The sequence below is a fragment of the Callionymus lyra genome, chromosome 1 (genome assembly GCF_982586985.1).
Source record: "Callionymus lyra chromosome 1, fCalLyr1.hap1.1, whole genome shotgun sequence".
Taxonomy (NCBI): Eukaryota; Metazoa; Chordata; class Actinopteri; order Syngnathiformes; family Callionymidae; genus Callionymus; species Callionymus lyra.
Genome location: NC_141818.1, coordinates 47,425,795 through 47,443,894, shown reverse-complemented (window position 1 = coordinate 47,443,894; position 18,100 = coordinate 47,425,795). Strand labels below are relative to the sequence as shown.

The window sequence follows — 18,100 nt, the reverse complement described above, 5'->3', positions numbered from 1 at the left end:
TGGTAACCTAAAGTGCACTTCACCACCACTTACCAGAGCAATGCACAATGTTCCCTCTTTTTATCCAGATTCCAACTGTCGGTCTCGAGTGAATGGAGACAATATTTGTTGAGTTAATGTTGGTGTATAATGTGTAAAGGTTAAGAGACGTGGACACAAGAAGGGTAGCGACAGCGATCGACCACGAACGTCGCAGATGGAGACGAAGAAGACGACCAATGAAAACCATTGAAGTTAAAGGGTTAAAAGGTAGTTAAAGTCGGCAACAAAACCTTTTTTGTACATTTAAATACGAGATTTGGATCAAAATGATCAATTTCATTTTGGAGAGACCACCATTTTTCTTTGTTAGTTTCGCTATCGAGCGTAGGATTCACCCTATGCTAACTAGCATTGTGCTAACTAGCAGAGGGAAATCCCTATGGCACGAAGAAAACACTGGATAAAAATCCATCGCTGTCTAGCAGTTCGGTGGTCACGGTGACACGCACAGGCTTTCGAAGGCAAAGTTTGAAGAATCATGGAATAAATAGAAAAATAAATCCATAGAAAAATGTACTAACAGACCAGTGTCTTCACTCCCTGATCCCCCCCGATCCCATCCCAGATGTTAGCCATGAAATTAGCCAATGAACATTGATTTGGTCACATAGCATCTTTTATATCACCATTATAATAATTAGGATATCAAAAGTATCGAGTATACATACATCATTTGCATTGCTGTACGCAAATCTGAGCGGATTTATGTTCTTATATGTGTCATTTATTGTTCTCAGGTTCAACTATTATTGTCTGGACATTGTGCTGATTAAATTGTCCTGAATATTCAACGTTGTTTCAGAAAGGAGAACATTAAGTTGGACATATATTATTAAGTTATATAAAAAGTTTTTTTGATATTTCCCAATGTAACTTGATTCCTATAGCCTACTACTTTCCAATACCAATAATAAAGAATCTTTATATTAGCCAAACTATAGTCCATATCAAGGAACATCTGGTTGGAGCGACGCCTCCTGTGGCGTTCATAATTGGATGTCTCTTTTTTTTATTTCTCCGCAGTAAAGTTTGATGTCTGTGGGAACAGTCTCTTGAAGCCATGCCTGTCAGTGTAACAGTCCCAGTAAACAGATTCTCAGTCCGAAGGTGTGAAGCTTCATTTGAGAACATCGAGGGTGGAAAATGGTCAAAATCCTCACTTCCCCGCTCCTTCATCGCGCTCATAGTTTCCGTCTGTGCTGCCTGTTAGACGCTGGTGATGGAGGCCAGGCAGTTCGATGACTTCTGGAGTTTCTCAGGCTGTGTGGTGGCGGGTTCGGGGATTGCACGAAAGCTGAAGGGCAGTCCCATACTGCTGGTACCGATGTGGCCTGGGCTCAGCGCTGGATTCTGCCGTCTATTGCTTTCCACTATGCTGGATGTGTTGGAGGCAAGGCTTTCACGTGTCCTGGAAATCATTTGAAAAGGAAAAATTTAACTCAGAACATATAGAAAAAAAACATACGTTGATTATTACATATTATGTCAAGAGGTAATCTGGTCATTGGATTTTGGTTATTGAATTGAAACGTATCTTAAAAAAATAGAGGTTAAAAGAATTCTGAAATTGTATCCGATCCTGAAATCCAGTCCCAGTTATAAACTGGGGGTAAAACACTCAGTTTGTGTGGCTCAAAACTTTTCAGTAGAATCTGAACTGTGAACCAAAAAAACAACGCTAGAGTTAAATTATGAATTAAATGTATCGCACAACCTCTCAATATACAGTATATGTATAAGCAATATATTTATATTTACCATTTTTGTCAAGGGTAAAGTACTTGAGGCATGCAAAGTGCATCTACAAAATACTTGTTGAACAAAATACCCTGATAAAAAACTTTAAATATGCTTATTCACTAGTAACATTTGGCTCCAAAATATCCACAATGAACTTATTTTTTGTCGCGGTTTAGATGGGGTGGTAATGAAATAAATCACGAATAGAAGTGGGTATTTCAGTTTTTTTTCTCCAAAAAAATGAACGTGACCGACTATCAGTAGCCCACATTGTGATATTATTTCTGTTGTATTGATTATTTCTTTCTGAAATTAGTTTTTACTAAAAAATAACTAATTTGATACACAACATTAGCCTGTGACTCTTGACCTGTAACAAATAAAAATGAGACAAACACAAACTCTGTATGAGACCATCTTGTATCAGTGAAACCAGTCCAGGGGCTCCTGCTGATTCAGTGTTATAGTGAAATATATTTTTCATGCAATTTATGCAGTTTTGTTTATAATGACTACAAGAAACCAGTCTGCGATGAAAAAAAAACCCTAGGGACACCTAGTTAACCAAAAAATGATTTTCCTAAGCAACACAGTTCTTGAAACGATGGGTTCAAGGTTGTTTGTAATGTCATGGGAAATAAAGACCTTGGCAGAGGTATGCAATGTCACAGTGGGTTTTAAATTTCCAAAATAAACATAAATTGTTCTCCTAGTTAATGCTCAAAGGCACAGAGTCACACTACAGCATACATTTATAGAACAATCAATTTTTGCATTCTACAAAATCAAGGATCGAATAATGAATTGATGGACAGCTGCACATACCGAGGAGAGTTGAATCCACTGTCCACTGTGACACTGCTGCTGTCCATGCTGTCCAAGCGTGCAGAGTGGGCTGACTTCTGGATGCTGCTGTTCTCTGTCTCTTTGGGGCTGAGTAAGGTAAGATTGGTCGCCAGTTTACGCTGCAGGTCATGGCCCTTTTCTGGATCAAGTAGCCACTGCATGGTTCCCTCCCCACCGCCGCCACTGCCCCCTTCATTACCACCACTGTCCCCACGGTCTTCGATGTCCTCTGTAGTTGCCAACTGTTTGTGCGAGTCCTCCTCTGGTTCTTCTTCTACCTCGTCGTCCGATACATTATAATAGTCGAAGGAGGCTGGGGGGACAGTTGGCTCTAAACAGCTCTGTAAAACTGCAGGTGAGGCTGACGAAGCGGCTGAATTCGAAGGCTGCTGGGGCTCAGGATTGTCTAGGGCCTCCGTTGATTTGGCATGTGAGGCTTTCCGCAATGTGCCAGACTTGGTGTAGCTGCTGTCCATGTAGCCCGTGGACAAGGCATTGTGTGGAGGTTTGAACAAAGTGTCCTTACTAAAGATCTCTTTCCTTTTGATTACCAAACTGCCCCCTCCCCCTCCAGGATCGACGTTGTGTTGATGTGGCATCAAACGAACATTTTGCACTGGCTCCGGCGTCTGGCTCGGCGTCAGCCGAACTGTGCCGTTCTGTGTCTTTGCCGACACGTCCTCTTTGTACTCCAACTTGTGAGGAGACGTGAGGTGAGGCGTTTGGCGGTCAGCTGGAGAGCTCTTTCGGAGTCCCCCTGATGAGGTTAATGTGTCATATTCTGATTTAGTCTGAGGCGAAGGTGCAGTTAGGATTGTTTCGTTTGACGTATTGCACTGGATGTACTCATCTGTTGAGGGCTTAGGTGAATGTTTCATTAACTCGTTATATGTTGGCAAGCTGTCTCTGCTTTTGTTCCTCTCTATTGTATTACGGATCCTTGTCTCGTCTAAACTCCCTTTCCCTAAATCAGGCACATTAAAATCAGAGTGGAACTTAGCAGCAGAGAACATGATTCTTGAGTAGTGGGAGGACTTCTGTGTAGCCCGCAGTGTACCGTCGTCCGTGTAATAATGACTATGTTCCTCAAGGCTGGGTTCAAAGTCTTCTGGTGCCCCTAATGAGGGACCTTTAAGAGCATTGTCCATGGACCGTGATCGTTCTTTAGCTTGATCCGTCCTGTCATGACGTGACTTCCTGTCCTGATTATGACTTTGACTTCTTTGAACTCTGGATTGGCAAGTTCCCCGCGAGGGCTCCGGAAATGGCATTTCTGTCCGTCTCTTAGCTAGCTCCCCTGAAACATCCCATTCTGGAGTGGCAGGGCAATAGGATTCGGTGATGTTGGGGTTACTGTGGACGAGATAGGTTGCGCCACTTCGCATTCGCTCCAATGTGTACATAGCCTCCCGAGGTGAGCGAACTAACGAATGACTAAAGAAACGATAATCCCTTTCCATGAACACAATGTCCCAATTGGAACCCTCAGATGGGTCCTGCCTGGAGGTTCGAGGCTTGCTATGAGAACGAGACTTAGCATGTGGCATCCTTCTGTGTCCTCGGCCTCTTCTGCTCCGTGCACTGTGCTGGGCCGAAGAGCCAGCCTTGTTCTTCTGTGAACGCTCCTCCTCCAGCCGCTTCATTACCGCAGTGTGTCTTGCAACATTCTCCACTGTCAAATCTGGGTTGATTCGCCGAATTATCTCCATTTCCACCTCGCGTGGGATTGGCGTGGTTGGCACATCCTCGTCACCGAGAGGCCACTCCTCTGGGGGAAACTGGGCCGAGAAGCTTGCCAAGTGTCTCAATTTGTCTTTTTTAAAACTCAGCCTAAAAAGTCTCAGACCAAACCTTTTAGATTGTTTTTCGCCATTTCCTCCAGCATCTTTCTTCTTTGACAAGGTGTCTGTTTTATAAGGGAAAGATGTGTTACTTTTACTTTTCTCAGCAGTTTCTTGAGTAGGTGGAGGTTGGACAGGAGGGGATGTAGCAGGAGGGGGATAAGGATATGATGGTGGTTCTCCTCTGGGCTCCTTAGCTGATGGAACAGGTGGAGGCTCTCCATTATTATGATCCTTGGGTGGTTTACTTTGGAAGGAATCCACTCTGTGCTCCTTCGTTGACTTAGTCTGGAGTTCAGAGGTTTGAAGTCTGGTCAATTCATCCCGGTAGGAGTTGTACGAATCACTGAGGTTTTTGCGTGAAGGCTTTTCTTTTAAGCAGCCAGGTGTGGATGGCGTGACGTTTCCAGCCTGAGAGGAAGTGCATTTCTGAGGCTGCTGCTGTTGTTGCTGCGGTGCTGACTGTTCCTGAAGCCGATCGTCCAGGTGATACCACTTACTGTTGGTTCTTATAAGGGAGGGGGTGATAAAGTAGGTCTGTGGGGTAACAATGAAGTAGCCCTCTGGAGTTGGGTAGATCTTCCTTTCTCTTACCAGCATGTTCAGAGTATGTCGCAAAACATCCATGCTGGGCGTAGGCACACCTGAAAAAGGACAATATAGGCAGTTGGAATTTTGAATCATTGAACTAAAAATGAAACGTAGCTTTTACAGAAAAGATACCAAAACATAGATAAAAATCCTCTTAATCCTGAAAGTGCCCTAACCATCTTTAATGGCCATCCTGACTGTTCAAGATGGCTTCCAGTATATTGCTAATTTGAGGCCTTTTCATTCCTTTCACATCTTTTACATATGCGAGAATGATTTTGGTATATATAAAATACCAAAGATAAAAGAGCAGTCAGAAGTAGATGTCATCAACGACAAAGAAGTAAATATAGCTACAAACGGACACTAAAGTTGTGGAAGTAGTCCTTGTTGCGCATTTGACAAGCAGAGAGATTCAACGTTGACCTTAAGCAAGACCTCTCTGGTGTGTGTCATTGTAGATTTAAAAAGAAAAACTATCATTGTATTGGATGCTGTTGCCTTCCAAAAGAATTACTACAGTTTGTGAGTAGTTGAAGATATATCCTCAAATTGATCCACATATGTGTATTCATTGATGGGTTGAATATATGTCCTCGTTTTGGGTACTCAATTGTTAACATTGATAATTTTAACTTTAATTCAGAGTTCAAACATATTCTTGTATTTTGTCTTTTGTCTTTCCCAAGGAGCAGGGTTCAAGGGTTGGGGGCTCTGGGCATCTGTGCCTGAACTTTGTATGGACCTTGGTGCCACTTTGTGTCAATAGTTCTAACTGTGAAAGACATATGTGTTGGGAAGAGGATGTTACTTCACGTGTTCGGGGAGGGTCTTGAGGTCTTTAAAAGAAGGGACAAGCTAAAAGATTTTCAGCCAATCTCTGGAAGAATCTGGTTGGTGTACCAGGATTTCGGACAGAGACTGGACCGAGCGCTCGAAATTCTGGTATTTCTGAATAATTTGCATTCTTTGTTAACTGTTGTATTTAAGGTCTTGTATGGCCTACCTTTGTAATCATTCTTTGCTGTTAATAAATTGACTGTTTTAATTTTAAATGTAACTCTTCCTTGGATCAAACGAATGCGCAGAACTCATTGGACAGGAAAGAGGTTTGAGTTTTCTTCATAGTAATTATTCGTCGATTATGCCAGTAAGATTATTTCATTTGACAATATTAAAGAATTGAGATTTCCTGATTAGATGACAGATCAATAGACTTACATTTCTTATGTGAAATCTAAAAATAAGAATTTATCTAGTCATTAATTGGTAATTCTAGCAAAATTTACTGTGTAACCAGTGACAGTTCTAGGGGCAAACTAGGCAGAGAGTAGGTGGCATTATTTGGCGGGCGGCATGATTAGTGTATGGAAAAAAAACAGCAAAAAGTTGTATTGTATTCACGGTAAACTACAGTCTCCATATTTAAGTTGTCCCTTGGACAGTGAGTTTTCTACAGGATAGGGCTAAACTGGACAGCCTTATTAAGAAGGCCGGTTACGTCCTAGGGCGCCCCCTGGATCCTGTGGAGGAAGTGACTGGGAGGAGGATACGGAGCAAGCTGGGCTCCATGAGGAGGAACTTGTCTCACCCTCTCCAGCACACACTGAGGGCATTGAGGAGCTCCATCAGTGATAGGATGCTCCATCCCAGGTGTGTGAGGGAGAGGTACCGCAGGTCCTTCCTCCCTACTGCCATCAGACTCCACAATAAGAACACAGCCAGATAATCGTCTAACTGCACCTTTCTTGTTATTTTTGTAAATATGATTGTGTATATAATATAGTGCAGATTTATTTTATATTGTATTTAGATCTTTTTCTTTCTTTTTAATATTTTATTTCTGGGTGTTATATATTTTTTCTGGTATATTGCTCTTGCTGTTGTTAAAACGAATTTCCCCTCGCGGGACAATAAAGGGATTCTGATTCTGATTCTGATGATTCATCTGATTGCATAGCTTAACTAGTAGAGCACATCCGTTTAATCAACATTTAAAAATTTCGAGGTTATTGTAGGTGTTTTTTTGTTGCAATAAACAGAACTCTACCTCTCTTTATCTTTTTGTTAACACCTGTGGTATCTCAGTGCCTGAAAACAAATGTTTTTGTAGATAAAAAGAAGGTTAAGGCATTATTTATATTCTTTTGCGTTTATATTTCATAGCCAGGGGATAGTTTTGTTTGTATTGGTAGCTGTAGTAAATGGCTTTCTCTAAAGCAATACATCCCTGGAAAGGGTTAGGGTTAAAGCATTAAGTACAACAACTGAATATCTACACAGTACTCAACGCTCAATCGCTCCAACATTCATTGCTAAATTGGTAATACCATAACTACTCAGATGTTTCCTTAACATGTTTATTTGTACATCTTTGTTGTGTTGTTGTATATCTGGCCAGCAATTCATTGAAATTCATTTTAAATTTTGAGTTTTTTGGAATTTGAAGTTTTTATGTATTCATTTTTTATGGTCACAACGAGGTCACAACAGCACGAAAGAGGTTATTGAGTACTAGTCTGTTCCTTCAGCCAAATACATTGACTTGAATAGAAATCTCAAATTGGTTTCAGTCTAAAAATAATATTTCCTTAAAAGGCACTTAAAAGGCTCTAGTAGAAGAACTCACATTTCTCCGATCCTTAAAACTCTTCACTGGCTTCCAGTTTCTTTCAGGATCAACTTTTAAATTCTTGTTCTTACTTTCAGATCTATTCAGACAGTGAAGTCTACTGACTCCATCAAGAAACATCTGTGTTTGATGATCTACTGACTCCATCAAGAAACATCTGTGTTTGATGATCTACTGACTCCTTCAAGAAACATGTGTGTTTGATGATCTACTGACTCCTTCAAGAAACATCTGTGTTTGATGATCTACTGACTCCTTCAAGAAACATCTGTGTTTGATGATCTACTGACTCCTTCAAGAAACATCTGTGTTTGATGATCTACTGACTCCTTCAAGAAACATCTGTGTTTGATGATCTACTGACTCCTTCAAGAAACATCTGTGTTTGATGATCTACTGACTCCTTCAAGAAACATCTGTGTTTGATGATCTACTGACTCCTTCAAGAAACATCTGTGTTTGATGATCTACTGACTCCTTCAAGAAACATCTGTGTTTGATGATCTACTGACTCCTTCAAGAAACATCTGTGTTTGATGATCTACTGACTCCTTCAAGAAACATCTGTGTTTGATGATCTACTGACTCCTTCAAGAAACATCTGTGTTTGATGATCTACTGACTCCTTCAAGAAACATCTGTGTTTGATGATCTACTGACTCCTTCAAGAAACATCTGTGTTTGATGATCTACTGACTCCTTCAAGAAACATCTGTGTTTGATGATCTACTGACTCCTTCAAGAAACATCTGTGTTTGATGATCTACTGACTCCTTCAAGAAACATGTGTGTTTGATGATCTACTGACTCCTTCAAGAAACATCTGTGTTTGATGATCTACTGACTCCTTCAAGAAACATCTGTGTTTGATGATCTACTGACTCCTTCAAGAAACATCTGTGTTTGATGATCTACTGACTCCATCAAGAAACATCTGTGTTTGATGATCTACTGACTCCTTCAAGAAACATCTTAAGACATTTTTATTTGTTCAGGCTTTTCCTTGATTTTCTGGAACTCCTGTTGTGTTATCAGTTTTATCTTGATCTTTAAAGTATATACTTTATTGAATATTGTTTTGATTGTTTAAGCGCTTTGTGACCCTGGTCTAGAAAAGCGCTATATAAATATAAATTACTTACTTACTTACTCAGCACCCACTTTTACATGACTTCAACTTTTAACTAGCTAGGAGACGAGGGAAATAATGTCATTCTTGAATCTACGTTGAGGTTTATTTTGTATGTGTATCCAATTTACTCAAGCACATCTAATATTGCTATAATCGTATCACTGCAGGTATTTTCATCAAGTGTAAGAAAGGAACGTGAGGGTTAGTGAGGTCATGGTTCCAAGAACCGGTCTCTGACGTGAGTGAACGCCATCCTCGAACCTTGATGATAAAAACATTAATGTAATAATTTTTGTGAGGAAACCTTTGTGGATTTCAGAAATACATGTGAACTGTTCTTAGTTGGAGTAAAAATGTGTGACTTTAAATTTGATTCGTATTCTTGACCTCTTAATCCAGGGGTGTCAAACTGGTCCAGAAAAGGGCCAAAGGTGGTGCAGGTTTTTGTTTCAACCAGTCGAGCACATATAGTTGAACCCATCAGGCATCTGAAGACAGTAATCAATTAATTATCAGTCACAAGTTAATGGTTGGTTAACTCGTGTGCTTGACTGGTTGGAACAAAAACCTGCACCACCTTTGGCCCTTTTCTGGACCAGTTTGACACTTTTTTCTTAATCTGACAGTTCTACTTTTAAAATACTTTTAAAAAACAACAACTTGTAGTGGATATATGAGGGTAGTACAGTATTTCGAGGGACCATTCTTCTGTCATCAATACAATCAAATCAGCGACATGCTAACACGTTGCAGCGGAAATAAAATATTCTTAATCCCGTTTGTTCCTGAACCTAATCCCCCGGCACGGAGCTGCAGGACCAGGAGGGTGAAAAGGTACCTGGGAAGCTGGCAGTCAGATGCTCCACGAGAGCCTCCTGGTTGACCGGCTTGTGAGCCGAGTTCATGGCAGAGATGGCGAGGCACAAGATCTCCCCCAGCGGGATAAACTGCGACTGGCTGATGGGTGACATACTGAGTGGAGATACGTCACCTACCGGGGCAGAAGAGGAGGGTTGTGGGGGTGTGGGGTGTGGAGGGTGGGGTGAGGGGGGGCAGAATCACAACTGTTAGCTTATGAATGAACAGCGGCTGCAGCGTGTGAAGCTATGATGTAATGGTCAAACAGCAGCAGCCTGCTGAAGCAGCGTCACCCCTCCTTCTTGTGTTTTCATAGCCCAGGAAAAAAAAAGCGGTTGCACCAACCCAGACCCCTTAAGTCGACCCCAAAAAACATACCTCGGTCTTCCCGATCACGTAGAGTGAACCGGTGACCTTTTTTCAAAACATTTTTTTTTTTCTTTGGTCAAAGCTAGTGCACTGACATCATCCTACAATCATGCTCCGAACACACGTGTACACGCATCAACACAAGGATCCGACATCGACCGCCTTCGCTCGATTCCGAGGCGACGACGACAACGTAAGGGTAGCGGGGCCGAAATATTTGTGCAGCTTTGTGTCGAGGTTCTGTACTACGAGTCTACGGACGAGCCGGGAAGCATGGATGAGCGGTCGGTCGGGCGAGATGATGACATGATCACCGCTTGTTAGAAGAAAGAGGCATATGTGGATGGAAGCTATGTGATCGAGGGGGGGATCGGGGGGTTTGTTACTGACTTTATTTCCCCGTCTTCACGTTAAAACCTCTTCTTTCGAAGATACTACAACGAGCCGAAGCAACACCGATGAGAACATCTTAAGTCCTCCACGAGGAAGGTTGGTTTTCCAGCAAAAATTCTGAGGCAGCTGAGGGTGGGAGTGTTCGGGACTCACCTGGTGAACGGTAACTTGGAGGGGACGGAGAGATGTGAGGCGGAGGGGGGGGAGGAAGATGTTGTTTCTGCACACGGATGTCTTTTTCACTGCGAGAAAGATTGTGCTCCAGTGGGCGTTCTGTCAACTCTGAGCTGGGCCGGGCCTGACGCAGATTGTTGCCGCGGTTCTTCTTCATCGTGAGACCTTTTTGGTTGTTAAACCAGTTGTTGTGAAATGGATATAGGGGTCCAGGGGGGGGGGGGGGGGGTGGAGGAAGGTTAGGGGGGAAAGGGGTTGCAGGGGGAGGTCGACCAAACTGCGGTTCAGTGCCTCCCCCGCATCAGTGAGAGCGTCCTGGTCGATCGATCACACGCCAGACATGGCAGGAAGCAGTGGTGTGCGCCTTCACACACACACACACATCGTTGACATCCGAGCTACAAACGACGGCGCCGGCGCGGCGGGCGGTTGTCATCGGGCGCTGGGCTCTAGCGGACCGACGTGGAGGGGCTGCGGCGGCGGCGGCGGTGGTGGTGGTGGTGCGACGGCAGGTGACGGCACCTGACATCACCTTTCAGCATCGGCTTCAGACCCGGCCACCATTTGTAGCGAGCCCATCTGCATGCGTGGAGAGGCACATGACGTCGCTGCTCGGCTGTAGGAGGAGGAGGGGGCGCGGAGGGAGGGCAGGGGGAGCGCTCAGGGATGTGGGGCATCGGAGGCGAGCAGGACGGCCGGGAGCTCGTTCTCTCTCTCTCTCTCTCTCGCTCGGTCCTCTGGAAGGTGGTCGAAAGGATGGATAGATGCTGAGGAATGTGAAGCTTAAGAGGCCTTAAGTCTTTGACAATAGCTCAATTCAACATGGCTCGGTCCAATCCGGAAAACAAAAAGGTCCAACTTAGGGGTTCAAAAAATATATATCTTTTTTTAGAAATTCATCCCAGCGGACAATGAAAGTTCAGGTGTCTGCCGACGGCCAGGAGCGCCACAAACACCTCCATCTTTTCCCCCCATCAAGCCCAAGACCTCATCGTCCTATTACAACAGCACCACCAGGAGGGTGGGGAGAGAGAGAGAAAAAAAATCCAGGAGCATAAAAAAATCTGATAATAGATCCACCGTCCTTTACAATCCGGCGCGAGGACCCCTTGAGCCGATGGCGTTCATTCAGCGGCAGCAGAGGTGGGGGGTGCAAACTTTAGTCGGCGAGCGAGTCTCTTTCAACGCTAATGCTGCAGCTGCTCCCAGCTCCTCCAGGAAGGGTGTGTGAGCATGTGTGTGTGTGTGTGAGAGAGAGAGAGAGAGAGAGAGAGTGTGTGAATGTGTGGTGAGTGTGATTCTGCGTGAGCATGCGTCTGTCTGAGTGATGGAGAGGAAGCTCAGAGAGGATATAAGAGGACGTTCACCAGATCCAGAAAATGCAATAAAAGATGAGCGTTTTTTTTGTTGTCGTTTTTTTTTCCCCTCTCTCCTTGAATAACCTCTTCCACGCCACGTGACACGCCGCCCTTCACCTTGACATGCTATTTCCACAACAGAAGGCTGCGTTAAAAGATTCTGGACGACGGCCCCCCCGACTCCCCCCCGGATCACATGGAGGGTTTAGACGTGAGGAAGGATGTAAGGACAGCGTCACTTGGAATCTGCCTCAGTCGGCTGAAGGAGAGCAGAAGATAATGAGGTGATGAGGTGGTTGAGTGCTGTTAGCAGGGTAGGCGGGGAGGAGGAGGGGGGGGGTGAACATAATGCCAGCCATTTTACTTCTCAGTGGTGCTGCAACAGCTTTTGTTGCCATAACGACGCAAGCCGATGAGGTCATAGCTGTTAGCGACGAGACCTGTCCCCCTTAAAGAACCCGTTACCGGATCCACGAGCACAAAGGAGACCGGCAGACACACACGGACAGAGAATCCCGTGGAAATGCTTGGAAAGACGGTCAAGAGAAATCGACGGGACGAAAGTTCCATGTTGTTTCTGGGAGGAGTGTTTACTGGGATGTAAAATATGTTAAAAAAGAAACATGTCTGTAACTGACGTGGTAAAAACACAATAGTTCTCATAGATTTGACTTGGTATTTACGATCAATGTAAGAACATATCAGTATATATCGCTATATTCTGAACCAATACTGTATCCATATTCAATAGCACTGTATCGAAAAAATGTATAAATATATATGTATATTTGTGCTTTATTTGAATTCAAAGTTATTTAATGGTTTATATTTCAATAGCGTGTGTATAAAAGAAAATGATTTTAAGACGTTTTCTTTTACAGTTAATACTTAAATATTCACAGCGTTTATTCATTCGTGTGCCGCAATTAAACCTCTGGCCACTAGCTGGCGACATTCGGTATTTCCTCCGTGACAAAGTGACAACTAAAACCGGCAGCAATGAGTGAAGAAGATGGTGACGTCGTTGATAAGAGTCATGTGATCTGCAGTATGGAATCTGGGCTCGTCTTCCTCCACAAAAATATGAAGTTTAAAAAATAAAAACACTGAAAACTAGACTCTGGTGTTGTGATAGTGTAGTAACAAGTATATATGTGTAGTATTGTCCAGTACTTGACTCTGGTGTTGTGATAGTGTAGTAACAAGTATATATGTGTAGTATTGTCCAGTACTTGACTCTGGTGTTGTGATAGTGTAGTAACAAGTATATATGTGTAGTATTGTCCAGTACTTGACTCTGGTGTTGTGATAGTGTAGTAACAAGTATATATGTGTAGTATTGTCCAGTACTTGACTCTGGTGTTGTGATAGTGTAGTAACAAGTATATATGTGTAGTATTGTCCAGTACTTTACTCTGGTGTTGTGATAGTGTAGTAACAAGTATATATGTGTAGTATTGTCCAGTACTTGACTCTGGTGTTGTGATAGTGTAGTAACAAGTATATATGTGTAGTATTGTCCAGTACTTGACTCTGGTGTTGTGATAGTGTAGTAACAAGTATATATGTGTAGTATTGTCCAGTACTTGACTCTGGTGTTGTGATAGTGTAGTAGCAAGTATATATGTGTAGTATTGTCCAGTACTAGACTCTGGTGTTGTGATAGTGTAGTAACAAGTATATATGTGTAGTATTGTCCAGTACTTGACTCTGGTGTTGTGATAGTGTAGTAACAAGTATATATGTGTAGTATTGTCCAGTGCTTGACTCTGGTGTTGTGATAGTGTAGTAACAAGTATATATGTGTAGTATTGTCCAGTACTTGACTCTGGTGTTGTGATAGTGTAGTAACAAGTATATATGTGTAGTATTGTCCAGTACTTGACTCTGGTGTTGTGATAGTGTAGTAACAAGTATATATGTGTAGTATTGTCCAGTACTTGACTCTGGTGTTGTGATAGTGTAGTAACAAGTATATATGTGTAGTATTGTCCAGTACTTGACTCTGGTGTTGTGATAGTGTAGTAACAAGTATATATGTGTAGTATTGTCCGGTACTTGACTCTGGTGTTGTGATAGTGTAGTAACAAGTATATATGTGTAGTATTGTCCAGTACTTGACTCTGGTGTTGTGATAGTGTAGTAACAAGTATATATGTGTAGTATTGTCCAGTACTTGACTCTGGTGTTGTGATAGTGTAGTAACAAGTATATATGTGTAGTATTGTCCAGTACTTGACTCTGGTGTTGTGATAGTGTAGTAACAAGTATATATGTGTAGTATTGTCCAGTACTTGACTCTGGTGTTGTGATAGTGTAGTAACAAGTATATATGTGTAGTATTGTCCGGTACTTGACTCTGGTGTTGTGATAGTGTAGTAACAAGTATATATGTGTAGTATTGTCCAGTACTTGACTCTGGTGTTGTGATAGTGTAGTAACAAGTATATATGTGTAGTATTGTCCAGTACTTGACTCTGGTGTTGTGATAGTGTAGTAACAAGTATATATGTGTAGTATTGTCCAGTACTTGACTCTGGTGTTGTGATAGTGTAGTAACAAGTATATATGTGTAGTATTGTCCGGTACTTGACTCTGGTGTTGTGATAGTGTAGTAACAAGTATATATGTGTAGTATTGTCCAGTACTTGACTCTGGTGTTGTGATAGTGTAGTAACAAGTATATATGTGTAGTATTGTCCAGTACTTGACTCTGGTGTTGTGATAGTGTAGTAACAAGTATATATGTGTAGTATTGTCCAGTACTTGACTCTGGTGTTGTGATAGTGTAGTAACAAGTATATATGTGTAGTATTGTCCAGTACTTGACTCTGGTGTTGTAGTATTTACAGACCACATGACTCTTGGCGAAGTCGTAACATCAGCTTCAAAGCTGCTGGAGTTGCTGTAAGACTCGCTATATTTAATACTTATCTCAGGGTCAAGGGGATCCGGTGGACGAAAACAAATGTGTTTGTGGTATCCCTTGTGTTTTTTCAAGGTCAACCTCCCTGGCAGCCAGAATTACATATGCAATGAAGGGGCGCTCCTATACTCTGTATGGCCAGTTTTGACCCGATGCAAAGAAACTGGGGTGTACATGGAAAATGAAAGGCGAGGGGAGCGTTAAGCATATAGATATTTTCTCATACCCCTACAATCGGATGAAAGTTGATGTTAAAATACCCCAAAATGCTTTCATTTGTTTTGAAATCAAAATATGTATCCTCTAGTCCTCAGTAATCAGCGGGATCCAGCTGGATTTCACTGTTCCTTTAGCCGCGGAGGACGTAATGACTGCTGCCATCTAGTGGAAGGGGGTGTCGGATAAAATAATAATTATCGGCTAATCTTGACGAAAACCAACAAAACCTCAAAAATGAGCTTGACTGCACACACAAGGTACAACGGTGTCGATTTACACACCTGGGTGTGATGCGCACTACCGCATATTTCCCAGGACTACACCAACACTGGCATTAAATAGACAGAATTGGGGAAAGAACATCTTGGTACTGCGTATAATGTGTCATACTCCGGGCAGAGAACCAAATCCAGTGCGCCAAGTGAGTTTACGTTTTTCATGAAGCTTCATGAAGCAGTGTCATTATTTTCAGAGTCCACTAGATGGCGGCCTTTGCACTATTTTCCTTTGTTTTGAACAACTGTTCTAATGAAACATGACATCATTTTTTCGAGGTAAATATCATCATTTTTCACTCGTGACATGACGTCACGTAGACATGACGGGGATATTTTTCAGAAAGTAAAAAAATAAAGTGTTACTTCTGGTGAAAAACACTTATTTTTTCACTTGTACCACATTTGCTAGTCGTCTGCCCTCGAGTGACATCGTACTACAACCTTTACTTTCCTGAGACAACGAAAGTAGAAACACATATCTGGGGTGAACATGACCGACGATACATTGAATTACAAATAGAATTATCCGAGTCAAACATTTCCACCAATTCTCCACGGAGACCCTCCTCTTCCTTCCAACAGTCCTGGCCTGGAAATGCCATGAACTGCCGTCTTCCTGAAAAAGCTCTCGACGTTAATGTTCAACCGAGGCAAAGGAATCCTTGTTTAAAATCCATGCTTCGGTTAATTTCCAAATATTTCCTTTTCGTCCTTTTAGGAGCAGTAAACAAAAACAAAAAAACAAGAAATAAATCTACATTTGTCAATTTTACTCATAATCCTAATCCCATCGTGTCACTTTAACAAGTATGAGTGAGAGTTTTTGTGGAGAGTCTGAACATTTTCTTTTGAAAAAGTTGCATCGGCGTAAGTTTAAAATGAACATGATTTGAAGGACAATAATAATGAACTCCTAAGATGGAAGTATCCCCAACAAGGAGATCTGTTGGTTTAAGCGTAACGAGGGCTAGTGAGTCATTAGCTTTAAGACAAACATTCCACGACTTATCGGTTCTACCTTCAACAAGGAAGTCCAGTAGTCTCTGCCGGAGCGAGAGAGAGAAGCATCGTCGTCGTCACAGTTTTTCTTTTGATTGTTGTGGTTCAAATGTTTCATTTTCAGCCAACTTCACACTTAAAAATTCAATATACATTCCGTTATGATACTTCCTAATTGGGGCTCTTTGGTATTGATGGTCTGATGAAGCTTCATGAAACGGTGTCATGTTGTTCAGATTCCACTAGATGGTAGTGATGTGTTGATGAAGCTTCATGAAACGGTGTCATGTTGTTCAGATTCCACTAGATGGTAGTGATGAAGCTTCATGAAACGGTGTCATGTTGTTCAGATTCCACTAGATGGTAGTGATGAAGCTTCATGAAACGGTGTCATGTTGTTCAGAGTTCAGTAGGTGGCGCCATCAGTTTAAAAATGATGTTTCATTAGAACAGTTGTTTAAAACAAGGAAAATAGTGCAAAGGCCGCCATCTAGTGGACTCTGAAAACAATGACACTGCTTCATGAAGCTTCATTGAACACATTTACTCCCTTACATGGATTTATACATTTTAGTGTAAGAATATGTTAGTTTATCCTCACTTTTGCCCTCAACCATCATCTCTGTGAACCTTCGCTGGAAAATACACAACAATAATAAAATAAATGATTAATATACCTTGATAAGATAAAACATGAATTAATCAATTTAAAAACAAAAGGCTCCAGTTTGCATATAAGACCAAAACATCTAAAGAAATAGTTTTGGAAAAATTAATTATTACAACAGGTTTTTTGTTACTTAGAAATAAACTTCATAAGGGGTGAATGTTTATTTTTTTAGCTGTTTTTAACCACATTTTTCAGGGTGAACGTGCCAGATTACATTGCGTTAAATAGGTGCAAAAAAAACCCAAACTCTAAAAACAAAAACGACATGTTGGGATCTTTTCCGTCACTTACCAATGGTCTTGATGTCAAACCCTGGAGGAGGACTCAGGGTTCTTCTGGTCCATCCGTTCCTCAAGACCTGCAGGTGGGTCTCTCTCCCTCGCACCAGGAGCACATGCTCGTCGATCCAGCCCAGGAAGAAGACCCGGGTCAAGGCTCTGGTCAGAGTCTGGTTCCAGAAGTGCTGCATGTTGGTGGCCTTGAAGTCGCAGAACACCTGGTAGCCGGTGTCGCTGCGGGGCTGGTTCTGGACGGAGAGGACGGCCCTCCTGGACGAGGACGGCGAGGAGGATTCTTCATCTTCTGGGTCCAGTCTGGACAGAACCAGCGCCAGAGAGTGAGGACAGATCCGGAGCCGCCTGTCCATCCCTGGGCCGGACCTGAGACCAGAAAGACTTCACTGACTCGGTAAAAAACGAACAAAAAAAACACTTAAATAAAACCACAGATACGTAGTTTATGAGACAAAAAAATGAAGCGAAACATTCACTTCTAAAAAGAAGTGAAAACGACGTCGTCCCGAGAAACTGTCAAAGTTGTGAAGAACAACCCAACAGTGTGATGCCTTCAGGGGCGGTTGGAAAAGGAAGAGTTTCTTTCACGTTTGGCACAAGCGCTCAAATCTCTTCATCATTTAAATTCCAAACGACAAACCTTTGAAAAAAAAACTTGTGGGCGAAGGAATTGAATCGCCATCATGATGAAGTATATTTTCTCTTTATGTTCTTGTTCTTATTTTTTTTCTCTTTATGT

General features: G+C 42.2%; 1 protein-coding gene across 2 annotated transcripts; it reads right to left on the bottom strand.

Annotated features, from left to right (window-relative positions):
- Positions 1-640: 640 nt before the first annotated feature.
- Positions 641-17,884, bottom strand: stox2a (storkhead box 2a). Of its 2 annotated transcripts, none has more exons than XM_087810707.1 (4): positions 17,360-17,884; positions 9,663-9,815; positions 2,608-5,113; positions 641-1,450 (listed from the first exon to the last, which is right to left on the bottom strand). In XM_087810707.1, the coding sequence occupies exons 1-4, from the start codon at positions 17,712-17,714 to the stop codon at positions 1,249-1,251; spliced, it is 3,216 nt and encodes a 1,071-aa protein (XP_087666833.1). In that variant the 5' UTR covers positions 17,715-17,884; the 3' UTR covers positions 641-1,248. The 2 variants fall into 2 exon arrangements, with proteins under 2 accessions (XP_087666833.1, XP_087666842.1); XM_087810716.1 differs by lacking the exon at positions 17,360-17,884 and adding an exon at positions 10,598-11,884.
- Between the last annotated feature and the right edge of the window lie 216 nt (positions 17,885-18,100).

Coding starts and splice junctions, on each gene's coding strand:
- stox2a (XM_087810707.1), bottom strand. CDS start 17,714: ATGGACAGGCGGCTCCGGATCTGTCCTCACTCTCTGGCGCTGGTTCTG. Junction 9,816..17,359: donor GTTTGACATCAAGACCATTG/GTAAGTGACGGA, acceptor CTGCCCCGGTAG/GTGACGTATCTCCACTCAGT. Junction 5,114..9,662: donor TCTGACTGCCAGCTTCCCAG/GTACCTTTTCAC, acceptor GTCCTTTTTCAG/GTGTGCCTACGCCCAGCATG.